General features: G+C 49.3%; 1 protein-coding gene across 2 annotated transcripts in view; it reads left to right on the forward strand.

Moving 5' to 3' along the window:
• The first annotated feature begins 823 nt into the window (after positions 1 to 823).
• The window catches only part of RSPH9 (radial spoke head component 9), a 37740-nt gene continuing 20069 nt past the window's right edge, over positions 824 to 18494 (forward strand). The window contains exons 1-4 of one of the 2 annotated variants that reach the window (XM_054987514.1): positions 828 to 1122; positions 2895 to 3054; positions 4740 to 4869; positions 12917 to 13063. In XM_054987514.1, coding sequence (XP_054843489.1) covers positions 896 to 1122; positions 2895 to 3054; positions 4740 to 4869; positions 12917 to 13063 — 664 coding nt within the window. In that variant the 5' untranslated portion in view covers positions 828 to 895. Of the gene's footprint in view, positions 1123 to 2894; positions 3055 to 4739; positions 4870 to 12916; positions 13064 to 18494 lie in introns of both variants that reach the window. The other variant, XM_054987521.1, reaches the window with a different exon arrangement.

An 18494-nucleotide genomic window follows, 5' to 3' on the forward strand; every position in this document is an offset into this window, starting at 1 on the left:
CTGAATCAGATTTCCTTGGAGCTGTTATAGCAGCTAGCTCTGAAATGTCAGTCCAGTTTAGCTTATTCCTGCTAAATTCTCAGCTTCTATTTCGACTCCAAAATTGCTGTTTCTCTCTCTCACACACCTTTCAACGAAAAAAAAATGTACTGTGAAATTAACATTTTAAAGATTCTCCTGGAAGGAAGATGCTCACTTTCCCCACATTTTCATTTTTAGACACACAAAGTTATGAAGCGCAAAAAGTTTGCTATTTGATGTCCAAATGAAACCCAGTTCTCTAAATCAGAAAGTCCTACTGTGTTCAGTAGGAGTTACTGTCATGCAAGTGTTCATCTCTGCGTCCCCTTCCGTTATTCCCCCTCCGCCCATACCCAAAGTGTTAATTCCACGGGACCATATGAGCTGCTGCTTCCACAGTTCTCTGGGCGACAGCAAGATCTGTAAAGCTCTTGACAGACAGAAATTCTGCAAGTCAAGGTATTTTCACAACGATTTCTCCACGTCTGGAAAAGCTACTTGGGTCCTCTTGAAATGTTGCCCATCGCGCAGCTCTTAAAGACTGGCCGAGGGGAAACGCAAGCAACTGTTCCAGCTCCGTAATCCATCTCAGGCGCAGCTCCGCCTCCCCGCTCCAGCGCCCCGTTTCTATGGTTACGGATGAGTTGGTGTTTGGGTGACTGGAGGCTCGCAGTACCCTTGCAAGAGGAATCCCGGCGCGAAACAGGAAGGGGCGGAGGAGGGGAGGGGCTACAATGCGGAGAAGGGCCGAAATAGACTTTTGATCTCGCGGCAGTCGCGGGAAAGGCTGGGAACGCGGCACCTTGGAGACGGTTGCTAGGCAACCAGACGCCCGCTGTAGGGCCTGCCTGCGCCGCACTTCCACCCAGCGGCCATGGATGCCGAATCGCTGCCTTACGCGCTGGACCTCGTTGCGGGCAGCGGCGTGTGTCTGAGCCCAGAGAAGCGAACGGCCTTGCGGACCTCGCTCCTGCTGGTGCAACGGGACTACCGCTTCGAGCAAGTTCGCCTGTGGGGACGCATCCAAGGCATCCGCGGAGCCTACTACATCGCCGAAGGCCTGGGGCCGGACCGGGCGGGGGCCAGGAGCCGCCTCTACAGGTGCTGCCGTACTGAAGAGATGTGGACTCGGCCCCAGCAGCCTTGCCATTCCTCTCTTTTTTGTTTTTCCCGCCCGGTAGGGCTCTTGTGCCCACTTGACAGCAGAAATAACACAGGCAGCTGTTTCCCTGCATAGCAGTGAGGAAAGCTGACCTGTTGGATTTCTGTCTGTGGATCAGCAGTTTTGCCAGAAAAAAGTTGACAGCCTTGTGTGGTAAGATTAGCAGGGAGTTAGAAAAGTAATATCGCTCAGGTGATCCTTAGCCTGAAAGGGCATTGTATACTAAGTATTAGAAGAGGTTCCCAGCTCAGAATATTTTGGAGCCACACCCTTTGGCTGGGGAAGGAAATGGCAAACCACCCTGTAACAAAAAGTCAGCCAAGAAAACGTCTTGATGCAACGTCTCCCCATGGGTCAGTAATGACTCGGTGCTTGCACAGGGGACTACCTTTATCTTTTTACCCTTTGGCTAAGGTTCCCCACCCCCTTTTAACCAGCTTTACTTCTGGGTCTTTTATAACGGGAACATAGAAATTCAGTTGGTTGCCATTTACCCTGTCATTTGTCTCCATGACAGGAAAAGTTTCACTCGCGTAAATTTTTTTGTCAGTTTACACTTAAAGGATAGATGCATGAAGTGTCTAGAAAACAGAGGCAATTTGAAGTGCAGTAAGAGCTGAAGCCCAGGCAAGCTCGAACTTACCAGGGTTGGCCTTGGTTAGTAATTGGATGGGAGATCTCCAAGGAAGACTAGGTTTGCAAAGGCAGACAATGGCAAACCACCTCTGTTAGTCTTTTGCCTTGAAAACCTCAGCAGGGGTTGCCATAAGTCAGCTATGATTTGATGGCCCTTTCCATCACCAAGGGCTGAAGGAGGGACCTGAACCATAAGATCATAAGAAGTGCCCTGCTGGATAAAACAAGTGCTCCATGTACTCCAGTATTCTCTCTCACACAGTGGACAACCAGTTGCTACAAAGGACCAACAACAGGGTATAGATGCTGAGGCCTTCTCCTGGTGTTGCCTCCCAGCACTGCTATGCAGATGTTTACTGCCTCTGAATGTGGAGGTTCCCTTTAGTCACCATGTCTAATAGCCACTGGTAGACTTCTCCCCCCACGAAGTTATCTAATCTTCTTTTAAATAATAATTCTGTCTTTGATTACAGTTTCTAATTTGCTTGGTACAGACATTATACTAACTGGCCTGTAATTTCCTGGTTACCCTCTGGACCCCTTTTTAAAATTTGATGTAACATTTGTTACTCTTCAGTCTTCTGGTTTTAGTAATAAGTAACATATATGGGTTACTAGATCACCAGTAACACATTTGATACCTGCCCTGATTTAGCTCCTGAAGTCCTGATGGGAGAAAGATGGGTTTTAAAAGTAGTTTCAGGGAAATGATTTGCCTCCCCTTCCTCTCACACCCACACTTTCTTTTGCATAGCTTGCTTCCCTGCTTCTTTGCAGGTATTCTGACCCATTTCTACAAGTTTGTTGACATCATGTTTAGTCTGGCCCTCAAATTCAGGAGAAAAAAGCAGATTACATCCTGTCTTTTCTAGTCATTTTTTTACAGCTATACATTTTGAGACAGTCAGTTTTTGTGTCTGCATATTGTGGAGTCTATCTTCTTGCCACTTGTTTCCTTTGTAATTTTTGTGAAACCTCCAGTAACTGAAAAAGAGGTCCCTCTTTTCCCCTCAATAAAAATAAGGCTTTGCCATATTTGTGTTTTTGCTCTTTGCCATATTTGTGCTTTTGACAGCTTGAACTGCGTAGATTGGAGCCTTCTGCCACCTCCAACTGAGGAAATGATTGCAATGACTGGTGGCATAAAGGGACGTTTCCAGGGCGATCCATCATATGAATATGAAAACTATGATAAAAAAGAGGAAGGTGAAAAGCCCTATGAAGAGGAGACTGGGGTGAGTATATTGGGGCACCCCTTGGATCTTGTCACCTATTTACTCTCTTGGTATTTGTCCAGAAGTTGCACCTGTGCTTTTAAAAAATACTTACTTCAAACACACCCGTGCTAGCTTTCTCTTGTCATTTTTATCTTCATTAATTAATTCATTTACTTGTTACGTCTGTATCCTACATTTCTTCCAACAAGCTCAGAGTGGTGATTACAGACAGCTCTTGGCTCCATGCTCTGACCTTGAAATGGACTTTGACCATGCTGCTTGGGCGGGCACTTGGGCCTCCCTCACTCCACGCTCTGACTGTGTGGCCCATGCTGCCCCAGCCTGGACCCCAATGCTCAGAATCCTTGGTGCTGGGTTTTAAACCAATTGGGGTTTTCTGGAGATACTTCTTCTCCATGTACTGCTCATTAGAGTAATCCATGCTGGATGTTACTGAGGCATGAGTGGATGTGGCCAGATCCGCTTGTCTCAGGAATGGTCATAGTTGGCAAAACAGTTTCACCTGGTAAAACAACTTCTAGAAACCTCAGCAACCTGACTCTCAAGAAGCAGGGCTAGGTCTAGGAGCATTCTCAAGTTGAAAATCTGATCTTTTAGGGGATGTGCAACCACATCCAAAGTGGCCTATAAACCCAGTCATCCACTAGCTTTGCTTTAAACCAAAAGCACCTCTGTATTCTCTGTGAAGTTTCAGTCTGTTTCTCCTTCACCACTTCCAAACCACTTTCATGTCCTGGGACTTGTTTTCACCTTCTAGGATTTAATCCAAAGATGAGATAGATTTATATGTTATCTAGATATTGATGATACTATACTATAAGTCTGTGGATGATACCTATCAATGTTTTCATGGAGATGTTAAAAAGAAATCTGCTAGCACCATGTTTGCTTCGAAAGAATCTTGTTCAATTTACACTGATTCCCAATTTGTTTCTGGGCCCAATTCAAGGTGCTGGTATTGACCTTTAATGCCCAATACTTCTTGGAACTAGCATACCTTAAGAACCACCTTCTCCCATAGGAACCTGCCTGTCTAATCCAATTATCTTTGGAGGGCTTGCTTTGGATGCCCCCATCATCTGAAGCTAGAGGGGTGGCAAACTGAGAAAGAGCCTTCTTGGTTGTGGCACTGCAACTTTGGAACTCCCTCCCCAGGAAGATTTGTCTGTCTCCCTCTGTCATTGTCTTCTGCCAGCAGGTGAAGACTTTTCTGTTTCATTTTGTGTACCCCTGGTAAACTCTTCTTGGTCCTCCTGCCTGATTGTATTTGTGTGTATGTTTTATTTTATTGCTAAATATTTGTACACACTTGAATGTTTTAAATTTTGTAATGTCTGTTGTTCGCTGACTTGGGGATCCTATTTGAGTGAAAAGATTACATATAGATGTTTTAAATAAATAAAATAAAAATAAATTGGCATAAATTACTAACCCCCACCTTAAAACTTAACTGCTCTTAAGTCTTCTGAATGTGGTTGTGCTCTGATGTCAAAAGCCTATATTCATCTAGAGGCGAGATAGTTATTTTGCAAATAGTATTGACACATCTACTGTAGCAATAATCCTTTTTAATTGGTAACCTATGATCATTCTCATACCCATCAGATTGGAGGAGTATGATTCTGTTTCCGGCATCTTTCCAGTAATATTTGTTTCCACTAATATATTTTTTTTGTTAAAAGGTCTTGGTCAAGGAGGAGATCCGTCTTGTAACTACAGTAGACCAGATAGATAAAGCAGTGGGTATTGTTCCACGCGGTGCATATATAAAGACACCACTTGGACTTGTGCATGAAAACAGAACTTTTGAAGGTAAATCCATGTTAGAAGGCCATTAGAAAATATCTGCCTCATTGAATACTAAAGTAAATACACTTTCTAACTTTTCTTGTGTTTGTCTTGTTAAGGCATGTCTCCATGTAGGACCTAGGAATGCTTAGGATCCCAGCACAACTAGTATAAATTCTCTCTTTGTCTGCATGGAAGATACATGAATTATGCACTCTGTACATAAGGAAACAAAATGTGTGAAACTTCCACACAGAAATGCTTTTGTTTTGTTTAGAGGCAGAAGGGGAATTTGCTTCTACGAATGGATTTTTATGTTCATAAAAGAAATAGAATGGTCAGTGTCAGAACTTCTTAATATCCTTCCTTTCAGTTTGACACACCTAGCTGTTTTCAACTTTAACTTCATTATCCCAGTTAATGCCTAGCTTCTTGTAGTCAGGTTATTAATTTGGAATCCTTCAAAATGTCCAAGGTTTGTTACGAGGTTTTGTGCTGATTGGGGGTGTGGTAGAGGGAAGGATAGAAACTCAAGTTCTCACTTCTAGCATATTTCTTCTTAAACAGCAATAATCCAGGCTATGAGTTAGACCAGAACTGGGGAGGCCTGGGTTAATATCCTCACTCAGACATGAAGCACACTGTGTAAGCTGTGGCCAATCACTTTTTCATCCTTTCCCACTTCATACAGTTGTTTTGAGGAGAGAAGAGAATGATGCATACTGTCTTGAGCTCTGTATAGGAAGGGCGACAAAAAAAATACAAAAAGATAAAAGATAAATAGTTGCTACTCACATTTAACACAATGAAAAGGATGTAAAGGATTATGGTTTTCCTTTTCTCTGTTCTCTTGCAAATAAGCTAAGCCTTCTCATTCTGTTCCCTCAGTAATACTTCCTGCAATCCCTGTAAACAGAGTGAGATGAACAGAGGGGAGGGAACCCCTGTCCCACAGCTTGCAGCCTAGTGTTGAAGGGGTGGGGAGGCAAAGGAGGGGGGAGCGCGGCAACAAACTGAGACCATACATGTGACTGGAGAAAATTTCTGGCCATAACTTTATTATAAACAATAGCAGATAAGGAGCATTGGCAGTCATGTGGATCGAATCCCTGTGCATCGGCTGGCCCGCCTGCCAGCCGATGGCCCCTCCCCCCTCAGGCCCGTGCTGAAGGGGGGAACCCAGGAGTGGCATTTGGGGGGGAATCACATGGGTGTACACCCCTGCATGATTCCCCTGCCACCTGGTAGTGAGTACGCCCTGGCAGCCCCCGAGCTGGGCATGCACCTCCGTACTCACTCCCAAGATTCCTTATGGGAATCCCCTTACCGGGAACCAGGGCAGAGGCCCTGATTCCCCCCAAAAGAGATCCGATGCAATGACCAACCGCAAGGAACAAGTTATGACAAACAAGCAACACAAACCCAAGTACAGAGGGAGCGGAGGGTGGGATTTCGCAGCCAGGAACGGAATGCTGGAGCCGGTTAAATAAGAAACCGCCGGACCAGAGGGAAGACTGCCTCCCCGAGGTCCGGCAGCAGGCCCCGCCCCGCCCCCCGGCCGCTGTGATTGGCTGGCCGGGGTTTGAATTGATTGGCCGTCGGCTTGCCTGCATGGACGCCGGGCAAGCCGACCCAGAAGCCGCGGTGCCCGCCCCGCCTCCCCACCCCGGCGGCAGCAAACCGAGCGCCCGGTAAGTCGGGCGCTCGCGCTTGCAGCCTAGTGTTGAAGGGGTGGGGAGGCAAAGGGGGGGAGCGCGGCAACAAACTGAGACCATACACGTGACTGGAGAAAATTTCTGGCCATAACTTTATTATAAACAACAGCAGATAAGGAGCATTGGCAGTCATGTGGATCGGATCCCTGTGCATCGGCTGGCCCGCCTGCCAGCCGATGGCCCCTCCCCCCTCAGACCCGTGCTGAAGGGGGGAACCCAGGAGTGGCATTTGGGGGGGAATCACATGGGTGTACACCCCTGCATGATTCCCCTGCCACCTGGTAGTGAGTACGCCCTGGCAGCCCCCGAGCTGGGCATGCACCTCCGTACTCACTCCCAAGATTCCTTATGGGAATCCCCTTACCGGGAACCAGGGCAGAGGCCCTGATTCCCCCCAAAAGAGATCCGATGCAATGACCAACCGCCACCAGAGCCCCCCCCAGGGGGGGGCTCCCGCCAACGCTCCTACTGCTGAAGCCACTCCAGCAGGCCATCCCTCAGGCCCTGCAGCCAGATGTCCTGCCCCCAGCTGGACAAATGGACCCCATCCTGGCAGAACAGTGCCTCCACGCGAAAGGAGATGTCTGGATGCATGATGAGCAGGCCACCGGCCGCCGTGATGTACTGTCCCATGGCGCGTGCCAGCCGTTGCCGGATGCCGTCCACCTTGTCTGGATGGCGCGCAAAACGCCAGCAGCGCCTCTGGAGCAAGTCCGACCACATAAAAAAGGTTCCCGGGAATAAACCGCGTAGATAGTCCAGGTCCCTGCACATGGCCCGCCTCAGGTCCGGGCCTTCCCGCTTGCCCAAGTCGTTCTCTCCCAACTGGATAACAAGTGCATTGGGTGGACCCTGCCGTCGGGCCTGGTGGACCACGGTGGGAACAAGCGCATCCCATGTCATGCCCCGGACGCCAATCCAGCGGATCTTGACGCGGTTGTCCAGCCCGAGGTGTCTTCCCCATCCAGATGACGCCGCGTACTTCCCGGCCCAATGCACGATGCTGTGGCCGCAAATCCACACCGTCCTCCGCTGACCTGCAACATGGGAACACAGAAAAATCAGCACGTGAGCGCCCGGGCTGGGCGAATGTAGGAACGAAAGGCACTGGACCGCCACCGGCCGAGACGCTGGATGGCGGCGGGGGGAAGGCCGAGGACTGAAGCCACCGTGGCTGCCCCGATGCGGAAGGAGTGGGTAGCAAACTCCTCGGGTGGGAACCCGGCTGCCTGTAGACACGCCCGCAGGAGGGGTGCGAACTGGTACCTTGTGAGAGGGGAACCGTCCCTGTGAATAAGGAAGGGGCCGGGGGAGTGAGGCCGGACCGCCAAGAAGGACCATACTGCCCGGACTGGACAAATGGCCTTCTCCCGAGCTGACCGCAGTAGGACCGAGGCCCCGCGGCCCTGCTGGTCTGTTTTGGAGTGCCGTATGGTAATGGCCACCCTGCGCCTGGATGGTGCGACATCCCCGAGGGCTAAGGCCCTGCCTGAGGGATCCCGGCGGGACCCGGCCACCAGCTCCGCCACCCGGAAGGCCCCCAAAAAGGCCAAAACGAAGGTCGTGTGGAGAAGCTGCGCCTCGTACGAGGACCAGCAAACGTCAGGAACCTCCCGGAGTATAGCTCGTAGGACAGGCAAGGTGATGGGCCTCCGCTGGTCCGGGACCCGTGGAGAGACCCGACCCCACCCTTCCATGGCTCTGCGAGCCTCGAAACTGTCGCAGGGATCAGGGAAGCCCCCCGCCTTGCTAAAGAAGGAAATAGCTGCCAGGTCTCTACGCATGGTCCCAGCAGCAAGGCCCAGACCATGCAAATGGGCCAGGTATTGCAACACCGTCGCTTGAGATGCTGGCCAGGGGACCGGCACATCCAGTCCCTCAGTGAAGGCCAAGAAGCGTGCCACCGCCTTGGTGTATGATCGCAGGGTCGATGGTGCCACTGAGTTGAGGATTCCTTGCATCACGATGTCCCGCCAATCAGCCACAGGTCCGCGGGGAATGGGTCGGGTGTGCGGCGTGCCTCGGGGGCCAGCGTGAAGAACCTCTCCATCTGGAAGCAAGACAGTGCGTCTGCGATGCCGTTATCCAGGCCTGCTACATGACGGGCTGAGAAGGAGATGTTCGCCGCAAGGCAACATAGCACAAAGTGGCGAACAAGACGCATGACCCGCTCAGAGCGAGAGGACTGCTTGTTAATCACCCGCACGGAGGCCTGGTTGTCGCACCAGAAGAGGACCCTCTTGTCCCTGAGCTGCTCCCGCCAAACCGTCACGGCCACCAGGATGGGGAATAGCTCCAGGAAGGTGAGGTCCCTGAGGATCCCTGAGCTGGCCCATGAGGGGGGCCAGCGCTCCGCACACCACCTCCCATTGAAGTAAACCCCAAACCCCAAGCTGCCGGCCGCGTCCGACCTGACCTGCAAATCGGCCCCCAGGTCAAGGGAGCCCTGCCACATAGACACCCCGTTGTAAGCGGAGAGGAAGTCCCGCCAGACCCCAAGGTCCTCCTTAATTCCCTTGGAGAGACGGATGTGATGGTGAGGCGCGGAGGCCCCCCTGCAGGCCCTGGAGAGGCGGGCACAGAAGGCCCGCCCCGGGGAGACCACCCTGCAGGCAAAGTTGAGGTGACCGATAATGGACTGGAGCTCCCTCAGTGTACATTTTTCCCGCGCCCGGATGGCAGTGATAAGCTCACGCAGGTGACCCAGTTTGTCTAGCGGGAGGCGGGAGAGCCCAGCCTCCGAATCTAGCTCAATCCCCAAGTAGGTGATGCGGGAGGAGGGGCCCTCCGTCTTTTCCTGGGCAAGGGGGACCCCCAGTTCCTTGGCCAAAGACTGAAATATGTGTAGGCGAACAGCGCAAGTGTCACCACCAGGGGGCGCCATGATCAAAAAGTCGTCCAAATAATGAGTAATATGAGGGGAACCCATCCGGCCCTTGGCGGCCCACTCAATAAAGGTACTGAAGGCCTCGAATGCTGCGCAAGCAAAGGAGCACCCCATGGGCATGGCCCTGTCCACATACCACTTCTCCCTGAACCTGAAACCTAACAGGCAAAAGTCAAGGGGGTGAACGGGCAACAGCCGGAAGGCGGATTCCACATCGCACTTGGCCATGAGAGCCCCAGGCCTGCACAACCGCACCAGGCGAACTGCGTGGTCGAAGGAGGCATACTTAACAGAGCAAAGCTCTTGGGGGATGCAGTCATTGACGGATGAGCCCCGCGGGTACGAAAGGTGATGGATCAGCCTGTATTCCCCGGGCGCCTTCTTAGGGACCACCCCCAGTGGGGAGACCCTCAGATTTGGTAAGGGGGGAGAGGAGAAGGGGCCGGCAACCCGGCCGGCTGCCAATTCCTTGGCTATCTTGGCTGCGACCACCTCTGGCAGTTCCCTGGCGGATTTAAGGTTGCCTGAGGTGGTGGCTACACGGGGACCCGTGAAAGGGATTCTAAAGCCCCTCGAGAAGCCATCCAGTAAAAAAGGAGGCCGCTAATTTGTTAGGGTAACATTCCAGGAGAGGGCGCAGGGACTGTAAGCGCACCGGGGTGTTGGCCAAGCCCAAATCCCAGCAGCCAGAGCTATTTGCTGCCACTGGCAGGCTGGGCGGTGGTGGTGCTGGGCCCCCCGTCCCTGTGGGCACCGCTGTTGGAGGACCGGCCCCCCCGAAAGGGGGCGGAAGGCAAGGATCCACGCGGGCATGATAGGCGAGCATGTGGGGCCCCGCAAGATTCGCAGCTGTGCTCATAGCGGCACTTTGACCGCTGGCACCTGCCTTGGTTGAACTCCCAACAGACCCCCCGGGGCTTCTCCCGCCGGCCGGGCCAGCGGCCGCGGGGGGCCTCCCCCTTGGCCCTCATTTGAGGGCCCACCAGCCAAAGCCATAGCTTTTGGCTGATGAGATCCCATCTGGATCTGGGATTATGCGAGGCCCTCTTCCGAAAGGCCTCATCATAGTCCATTGCTGCGGCCTCCCCGGCCAGGGCACGGGCACGCAGGACACTGCCCAGGTGGTTGGAGAGGTGCCACCCCCTCTCTGGATAGGCAAGCTGAACGACCCCCATATAGACAGTGAAGCCCTCCAGCCAATTATTAAAATTGCGCTCGGCAGCCGCTTTCCTAGCCCGCTTTTTGCCCAGCGTTGAGGAGGGGGCACACCTCCCATCCTCTGCCTCCGGCCTAAGGAGGGAGAAGACGTCCACATAATAGCCATTTAAGATCCTCTCCCGCACTTTTCGGGCGAGGTGGATTCCCGGGGGGTCCTCCTCATCCGTGAAGGTTCTGAGGGAGGCGGGGTTGTCCTTTGGGTCTCCACCCCACACACCCCTTGGGTCACCCTCCCTGGAAGCTGGCCCCCTGCGCCTTATCGCCCAGTCGGGGAGCCCCGGGGCAGATGCAGCCACCCCCCAATAGTCCTCCTCCTGGGTCTCCTCATCGGTAGATGAGGACTCACCTGAGGATCCCCCGCTGTCTGAGTCCTCCTGCCGTCTGTGTCTTCGTCCCTTCCTCTTAGGAGCTTTCCTCTTCTTCACGGCTGGCCGACGCTCGGGGCTGGAGCTCCCTGAACTGGTGCTCGCAGATCTCTCGGCCCGGCATCCCCTGCCTGACCTGCCCTTCCTCTTCTGGCTGCCTGCTTTCTGTGGGACCTCGACAGGCTCTGGAAGGGCAGCAGCCCCCCCAGGCCTGGAGCTCCCCAAGCTCTCGACCCGGGCCGTGAGGAGCTCCAGCGCCCGGCTGATGCTGCGCAAGGAGCTGGGGGAGGCCTCCAAGTCCTCTGGAGTCCCCCCCTGCCTCCTGGCTCTGGCCCTGGGAGGGGGTTTGGGCCGCACCTTCCCCGCTTGCCCGCTCCCCCCAGGATGCACCGAAGCTTGCGAATGGCCCACGGGGGGGGGCGAGAAGCGGCGGGGTCCCCCTGCTGCTGGGCACCCCCCGCCCGCTTCCCCCTCCCCGTGCTGGGAATCTTGTCCCTGGGGCTGCCCTGCTGAGAGCCCTTCTTCCCTTTGGCCCCGGAGGAGGCTGCCCCGGCCCTGCTGCCCGCCCTGAAGGGGGCAGCTGCCTTTCCGCCTCCCCCTCCCCGAGCCTTCCCTCTGGCTCCCCCGGCCCTCTTCTGGGGTGGCATCGCTGCTCTGGCTGCTGCTGCCGGGTGGGGCGTCTTCCTCTTCTGCTGCTGGGTCTTCGCAGTGCCGAGGCCCGGGGCTTCAGCCACACCACGGGGCCTTCGGACACCGCGCTCCCACCTGCCTCTGGGCAGGGCCTAGGGCAGGGAGCCACTCAGCCGCGGAGGGGGGAGAGCGTGAGGGCTCAGCTCCAACCACTCCGAGCTCCACCTCAGCCTCCGGACGCTGCCTCCGTTCTTCCTCTTCGCCGCTCTTCTTTTGCAGCCAGGAGCCGCGCAGCCAAGGAGATGGGCGTCGGGAGGGCTCAGCTCTAGCCGCTCCGATCCTTGCCCCCAGTCTCCAAGCGCTGCCTCTGCTCTTCATCTTCGCCGCTCTTCTGCTTCGCAGCCAGGAACGGAATGCGGCGGGGCTGGGCTGGAGCCGGTTAAATAAGAAACCGCCGGACCAGAGGGAAGACTGCCTCCCCGAGGTCCGGCAGCAGGCCCCGCCCCGCCCCCCGGCCACCGCGATTGGCTGGCCGGGGTTTGAATTGATTGGCCGTCGGCTTGCCTGCATGGACGCCGGGCAAGCCGACCCAGAAGCCGCGGTGCCCGCCCCGCCTCCCCACCCCGGCGGCAGCAAACCGAGCGCCCGATAAGTCGGGCGCTCGCGCTTCTAGGTGCTGTCACTGGTGGCCAAGGGGTGGAGGCAGGTACACAATCAGAACCATCCTTTGTTCCTTCTTTTGGGCAGCTGTGATGACACCCATTCTATAGCACATTCTCCCGTTCATATTTTTACTTGGCCACATTAAGAATGGTTGCTATGGGGCCTAAATCAGTGCTATCGCATACATACACTCTTAGTTCTCATATATGAATGAGAGTTACCGCAAGTCTGACAATATTGGGATAGAGACACATTTGCTGTTTTGCTCTGAATCTTTGGACATTATCACATAACCAAGCCACATTTTTGGTTTTGGAGCTAGATTGAAGAATGGTTGCTTTGTTTTCAGGCTCAGCTAAATTGCAGCAACCACTAAGAGATTTGCTGTGATAAGCTGCCAGTTCAAAGTAGCATAGTACCAATAGAATTGTTGGCAATCTCCCAAAACCATGCAAAACTACCAATTCCTGGAGCTTTGTAGGTTTGTTATTGATGTATAGATACTTGCTAAAGCCGTTCACTTCTAGTGAACTGAAAGTTAGCAGGGTTTGTGAAAGAAGAGTCATTGCTAAATTTTACACTCTTCACAACAGGTTTGTCTTTGACTGAGGCAAAAAAGTTAAGTTCCTATTTCCATTTCACTGAGCCTGTAAACTTGAAGAACAAAACTCTCCTGGAGAAAGCTGATTTGGACCCATGCATTGACTTTCTGGATTCTCTTGAACATGATATTCCTAAAGGTAAGGGTGGAAAAGACATCCTAAAAATGCATAATGGGAACAGAAGTGTTAAAAAGTTGCTGTCCCCACTTAAGAAGAGCCATTTGCTCTTCCTTGTTGAAGAAGAAAATTCAGCATTTATACATTGTTTTTCTAAGGTTCAGAGCACTAAAAAGGTTATCTCTGTAGTTCTCACTTCAGCCTTATAAGGCAGGTCTGTATTATTTTCTCTACAAGTGGGGGACCCAAAAGACTTGCAGAATGTATCCCATTTTCTCTATATCCCCTCCTCCACTATTTCCTCTCTCCCTTCCCTGGCAGCCCCCATAGCCTCTCCCCTTTTTCTGCTTTCTTTTCTCCTCACACACCAACCTACCTTGCCCCTCATTTCCAGCTTTCTCTCCTTCCCTTCCACTGGCAGCCTCTCCATGGGAGAGTTGTGCGGCAGCTACTGGCTTGGGCTCAATTGTGTAGGTTGTAAGTTTCCTGTGCTTTCTGATGGATCTGTCCTTGGTGAGTCCTCCTCCATCAAGGCAAGTGGAACCTTTTCCAGTGTTGTTTTGGCCTCCATAAGTTCTCTCCCATGACTTTGCAGAAACCAAGGCTAGAAGGCTCAGCAATATTGTTTTGGTTGCTTAGCAATCTCCAAAATGGCCACTGAGAGCTTTTCTTAAATCTACAGACTTTGTTTATACTATTTTGGGGTGTTTAATCCCCCAATGTATATTTTATTAGATTTCAGATTTTTCTGCGAACCTAGGACTTCCTCCAGGGCTTAGAGAAATCACTCCATCTATCCCCAGCTCCATTTTGGGGATTTATTGTTCCACACTTTATGGCTTCTTCTGAATTAGATATATGATAAACGGGGAACCTGCAAGGACTTTCGGGGTCACTTTGTTTCCCCCACATCTTCCCCACCCTGTTTCCTCTTTGTCTCATTCTCATTGCTTACATATATACTCCTTTCCCCCTACTTCCTTCTCCCTTTCCACTCACCAATGAACCTTTCTTTTATCTGCCCCTCAATCTTTAGTTTTATTTATTATTTATTTACTTCAGTTTTATACCACCTTCTCACTAGGAACCCAAAGCAGCTTACATATTCTCCTCTCCTTCATTTTCTCAACCCTATGATTTACATTAGGTTGAGAATATGTGACTGGCCCATAGTCACCCAGCAAGCTTCTGTGACAGAGTGAGGATTTGAACCTGGGTCTCCCAGTTTGACACTCTAATTACTACACCACACTGGCTTTCAGCTTGCCCTCCTTTCCTCTCCCTGGCAGCCTCTCCATGAGAAAAGTCTGGTCAACTTGATAAAGCCAAGCAATAGCAAGTTGCTCAGATGAGTTGTGTGATGGCCATTGCCAGGACTGGCCAAGTCACAAAAATTGTGCAGAGGCTGCTACTGGGCCCAGGCAAGTTGTGTGGCATTAACTTGCCTAGTAGCCATTGTTGTACCTGGGTGAGATTGCATGGTAACAAGTTGCTTGATAGTTGCTGCTGCGCTGACCCTAATGAGTCCTACTTTTGGGGCTGGAAGGAAGGGAGCAGGGGTAGATTGGGAGCCCAAAATAGCACTGGAAAGGACCCTCCTGCCCTTTTCTGACAGAAAACAAGTTTTCAATGCTGTCAATATTGTTGTTGCTAAGCAAACCTCACAGTGGCCACTGAGATCTTAGAGGGCATTAATTTCTTAAAGATACAGGCACTGTTTCTATTATTTGAGGGGTTTAAATCCCCCAATGTATTTTTGTTTAGAATTCATATTTTTCTACAAATCTGGGGCTTTTCTCAGGTTTGTAAAAAGATCTATTTTGTCCATTCATGGCTGCAGTCTCTGGCTTTAAGCATCCACAGAGGGGGCCATGTTGAGAATTGATATTATGCATGGAGGGTGATGTGGAGAACTTGTACTTTGTCTAAAGCCACTTAACAAGTTCATGGATGAGTTGAATTTTAAACCTGAAACTCTCTGCCTATGTTCTTGATCACTATGTTATACCCACTTTCATAATAATACATGATATGTTTTATGCATGGCCTGATTCTCCAGAAAAAACAATATTTTTAGTAATAAGATTTTTAAGACAATCAAAAACTATACAGGGACTTTCACATCCATATATCATGTAGCTTTGTCTACTTCTACAGTCAGCACCCTATTCTATTTCTGTATTTTTCCCTAAGTAGAAGGGGCCTGCAGCAGCCTGCTGGCCAAGAAATGATTATTAAATATATTTTTTAAAAAAATCTTTTTGTGGGGTTTGATGTATTTCGGCATGTCCTATTCCATCCAATATTGCTCTTTTATCTCAATGAGTTATTGCTAACTTCATAACTTGGAGAGGTTAGCTTCAAACTTATTTTATCTATACTGTTTCACATTATAACATAGTTACCTTGGCAGGGTGGAATTAAACAGTCTGCAAGTAGAGGAATTTATTTGTTAGAGAATCTGAGAATAATTGATCAACATGCAATTAAGATTGAGTTTTATATTTTGTCCTTATTAGAAAGGGGTTGCAGAAGCCATCATAAGACTACCAGTAACCAGACAAGACTTCTTCATACCTTTGACAGGAAAGATGTTAGCAGGTTGAATTTATGAAACTTCTCAATCTGTGACGCTCAAGACAGATCATAGCTTGTATAAATTTTTATGTCTTCCACATGCTCAGCAGTTAAGTTCCTCTAATTAAATTTGGGGAGTTCTAATGACATTCCAGAAACAAGAAGAAGCAACTTTTTAACATTCCTCATAATGATTGTTCGTGAACTCAAACTGTAGTAGATCAGAGGAAGGGACCTTAATGAATTTTGTTACCCCAACTAGGATTAAGGGTAAGATTATATGTGAGTCACACTGCAGTAAAAAAGGAACAAATAGATCACTTCTATAAGTTTAAATTGCTTCCCCCTTTCATCAGTCTTTCTGTTCAATGTGAGTGAGCATCCTGTACAGCCAATGTGCTTTTCAGAATCACCCGTCTTTGCTTATCGTGTGCACAGTAGCATGTGGCACTTGGCTTCTGTTCTTTCCCAAATACTATAGTATTGAAAAATGGCCCACCTACATGGAAGCTTCAGGAGAAGAACTTCTAGCCAACAGAGACTCAAAGATCAGGACCAGAAGCCTGTAGAACAAGGTCTGATACTGGTGAATGAATGCCTCAGCTCCAGTGTCAAAAAGTAGCGACTGCACTTGGAGTAGTTTGGCTTGTCAGTGAATGCTATACATTTGATATGGCTTCCAGTAGACTGTCTATCACAAAATGCTTGGGAATTCTGGTATCAGATGACGAAGTAGACAGAAGTGGAAAGCTAGAGAGTGAGTAAGGTTATTGTTACGACCCTCTTTATTTTTCAGTTAGATTTTGCCTTTAACCCCCTTCTTACATCCTTCGGGTAGATTGCTGCCACCAGGAATTATATTCCAAAATAGTTAATTTAAATTTCCCCTTTAATAATGTGTCCAAGCATCAGGCTCTTTCGTGGGACTATGTGGCCCTGAGGAAAGGAATGGGATATAGGACTAACATATACTCCGGGATGGAAAACAAAAGAAACTTTTATTTTTACAATAAATGTATCGGTTTCACACTGTTACTTAAGCTTGATGGTTTCAAAAATAGTTCTCAGTTCTTAAAGTTTCTTTACATAGGCTCAGTCACACAGATATACATAAACTTTCTCATGTGCACACATAGTTTGCCTACTTCAGATATATCAATCAGTCACTCAAATGTACATAGACTTTCTCTCAGATGCACACACAGTTTGCATGTCTAAATCAGAATCAATATTTCTCTCAGAAATACATAGACACCCTCTGGCTGCGCACAGCTTGTCTGTCTAAACCAAAACGCCTCTTTTCTCTCTCTCAGGTGCACAGTTTGCCTGTTTTAGATAGAATGACTGTTTTCTCTCAGAAATACAGAGACACTCTCAGTCATCAACCGATCACCTCACTCACTCATCCCTCTCTTTCACCCCCATTCTTCATCTGTACCACACCAAGCATTTAAAGACACACACACAAAATCGTTACAGTTATTGTTATAGTAAACTGTATAGCTGCAACCAGGGCTGCATTTACTCATCCTGTTTATACAGATATTATTATAATGTGTATCTTTCTTATTAAATAAAACAAGGTGGCTCACAGTCATATCCAAGTACCTTAATGCAATAATAAATATTTAATTGAAAGCCACAGATATAACAAAAACAACAACAACATTCGATTTATATACTGCCCTTAGACTCACAGACATTGTTCTAACAACAACAACAGCATTCGATTTCAGAGCAGTTTACAAAGTATGTTGTTATTATTATCCCCACAACAAACACCCTGTGAGGTGGGTGGGGCTGAGAGAGCTCCGGGAAGCTGTGACAGACCAAAGGTCACCCAGCTGGCTTCAAGAGTATAGGACATCTGTTAGAAGTTGATATACAAAACAAGTGATGTTGTGATAACCTTGAGGTATAAGATGGTCTCTCCTGTGTGTGTGAAAATATAATAGAGTGCTTCATAACAGAACTCTAAACTTGGAAGTATTACCAGCAGTACTAACAAACTTGGGGTTTTTTTTTGATATAGCAGAAGTGAGGGTCACTTACTTTGTACTTCTGTGTAAGCACTAATTATGTATTATACAAATGCTGAGTCTTGTCTACACATTTATATGTGCACCAGAGTTAACCTCTGGACAAGGATCTTACAATATTTATAGCTAGGGTTTTTTTTTCTCTGAAAAGAGGTGGCGGAACTCTCAAGAGGGAAATGAGGAAGAAACATACGGGATTCTTTGAAATATTATTTTCATGCACTATTGCAGAGTATTTTCAAGAGGTGCTGGAACTCCATTCCACCGCGTTCCCACTGAAAAAAAGCCGTTTATAGCTCTATATAGTTATGAGTGATACTTGCATTTGCTATCCATTAACAACTCCCAAGTTTGTAGGCCTGTATCTGCTATATACAGATGATCATGATAAGAGTGTTGAAACACTGGAGTGACAATGCTCTTCTACAAAATGTTATAAAACGTAACTTGAGACAAGATCCTTTAACCGGCTCTTGGTCTTTTCTTAAGTAAATGATTATGTCACATTTCCTTTGGGCCTCATATTGGTATATTATCTTACCATCAGTCATGAGATTTATCTGGATAGAAATTTCCTTATGCTGAATTTCCTTTCCAGAGTTGTATTTTATCTCTACAATGAAAGCTGCCATTTAATCGGGCTTTTGTAGTGGGAGATAGAGCATCTTGGTGGCTTTTCTCTGTCTACACTTTCAGAACCTTTCCCTAGTGCTTTCGTGGATGCTGCAAATGCCCCAGATGCTGGGAGGACTAAAGCTAGGAGACTCGAACCTGCTTTATCTCTCAGCATTAGCACAGCTAATTAATTCCCTTTCAAGGTTTCCCTCTGACGTGAT

Source organism: Eublepharis macularius, chromosome 1 (assembly GCF_028583425.1).
Source record: "Eublepharis macularius isolate TG4126 chromosome 1, MPM_Emac_v1.0, whole genome shotgun sequence".
In the NCBI taxonomy this organism is placed as follows: Eukaryota; Metazoa; Chordata; class Lepidosauria; order Squamata; family Eublepharidae; genus Eublepharis; species Eublepharis macularius.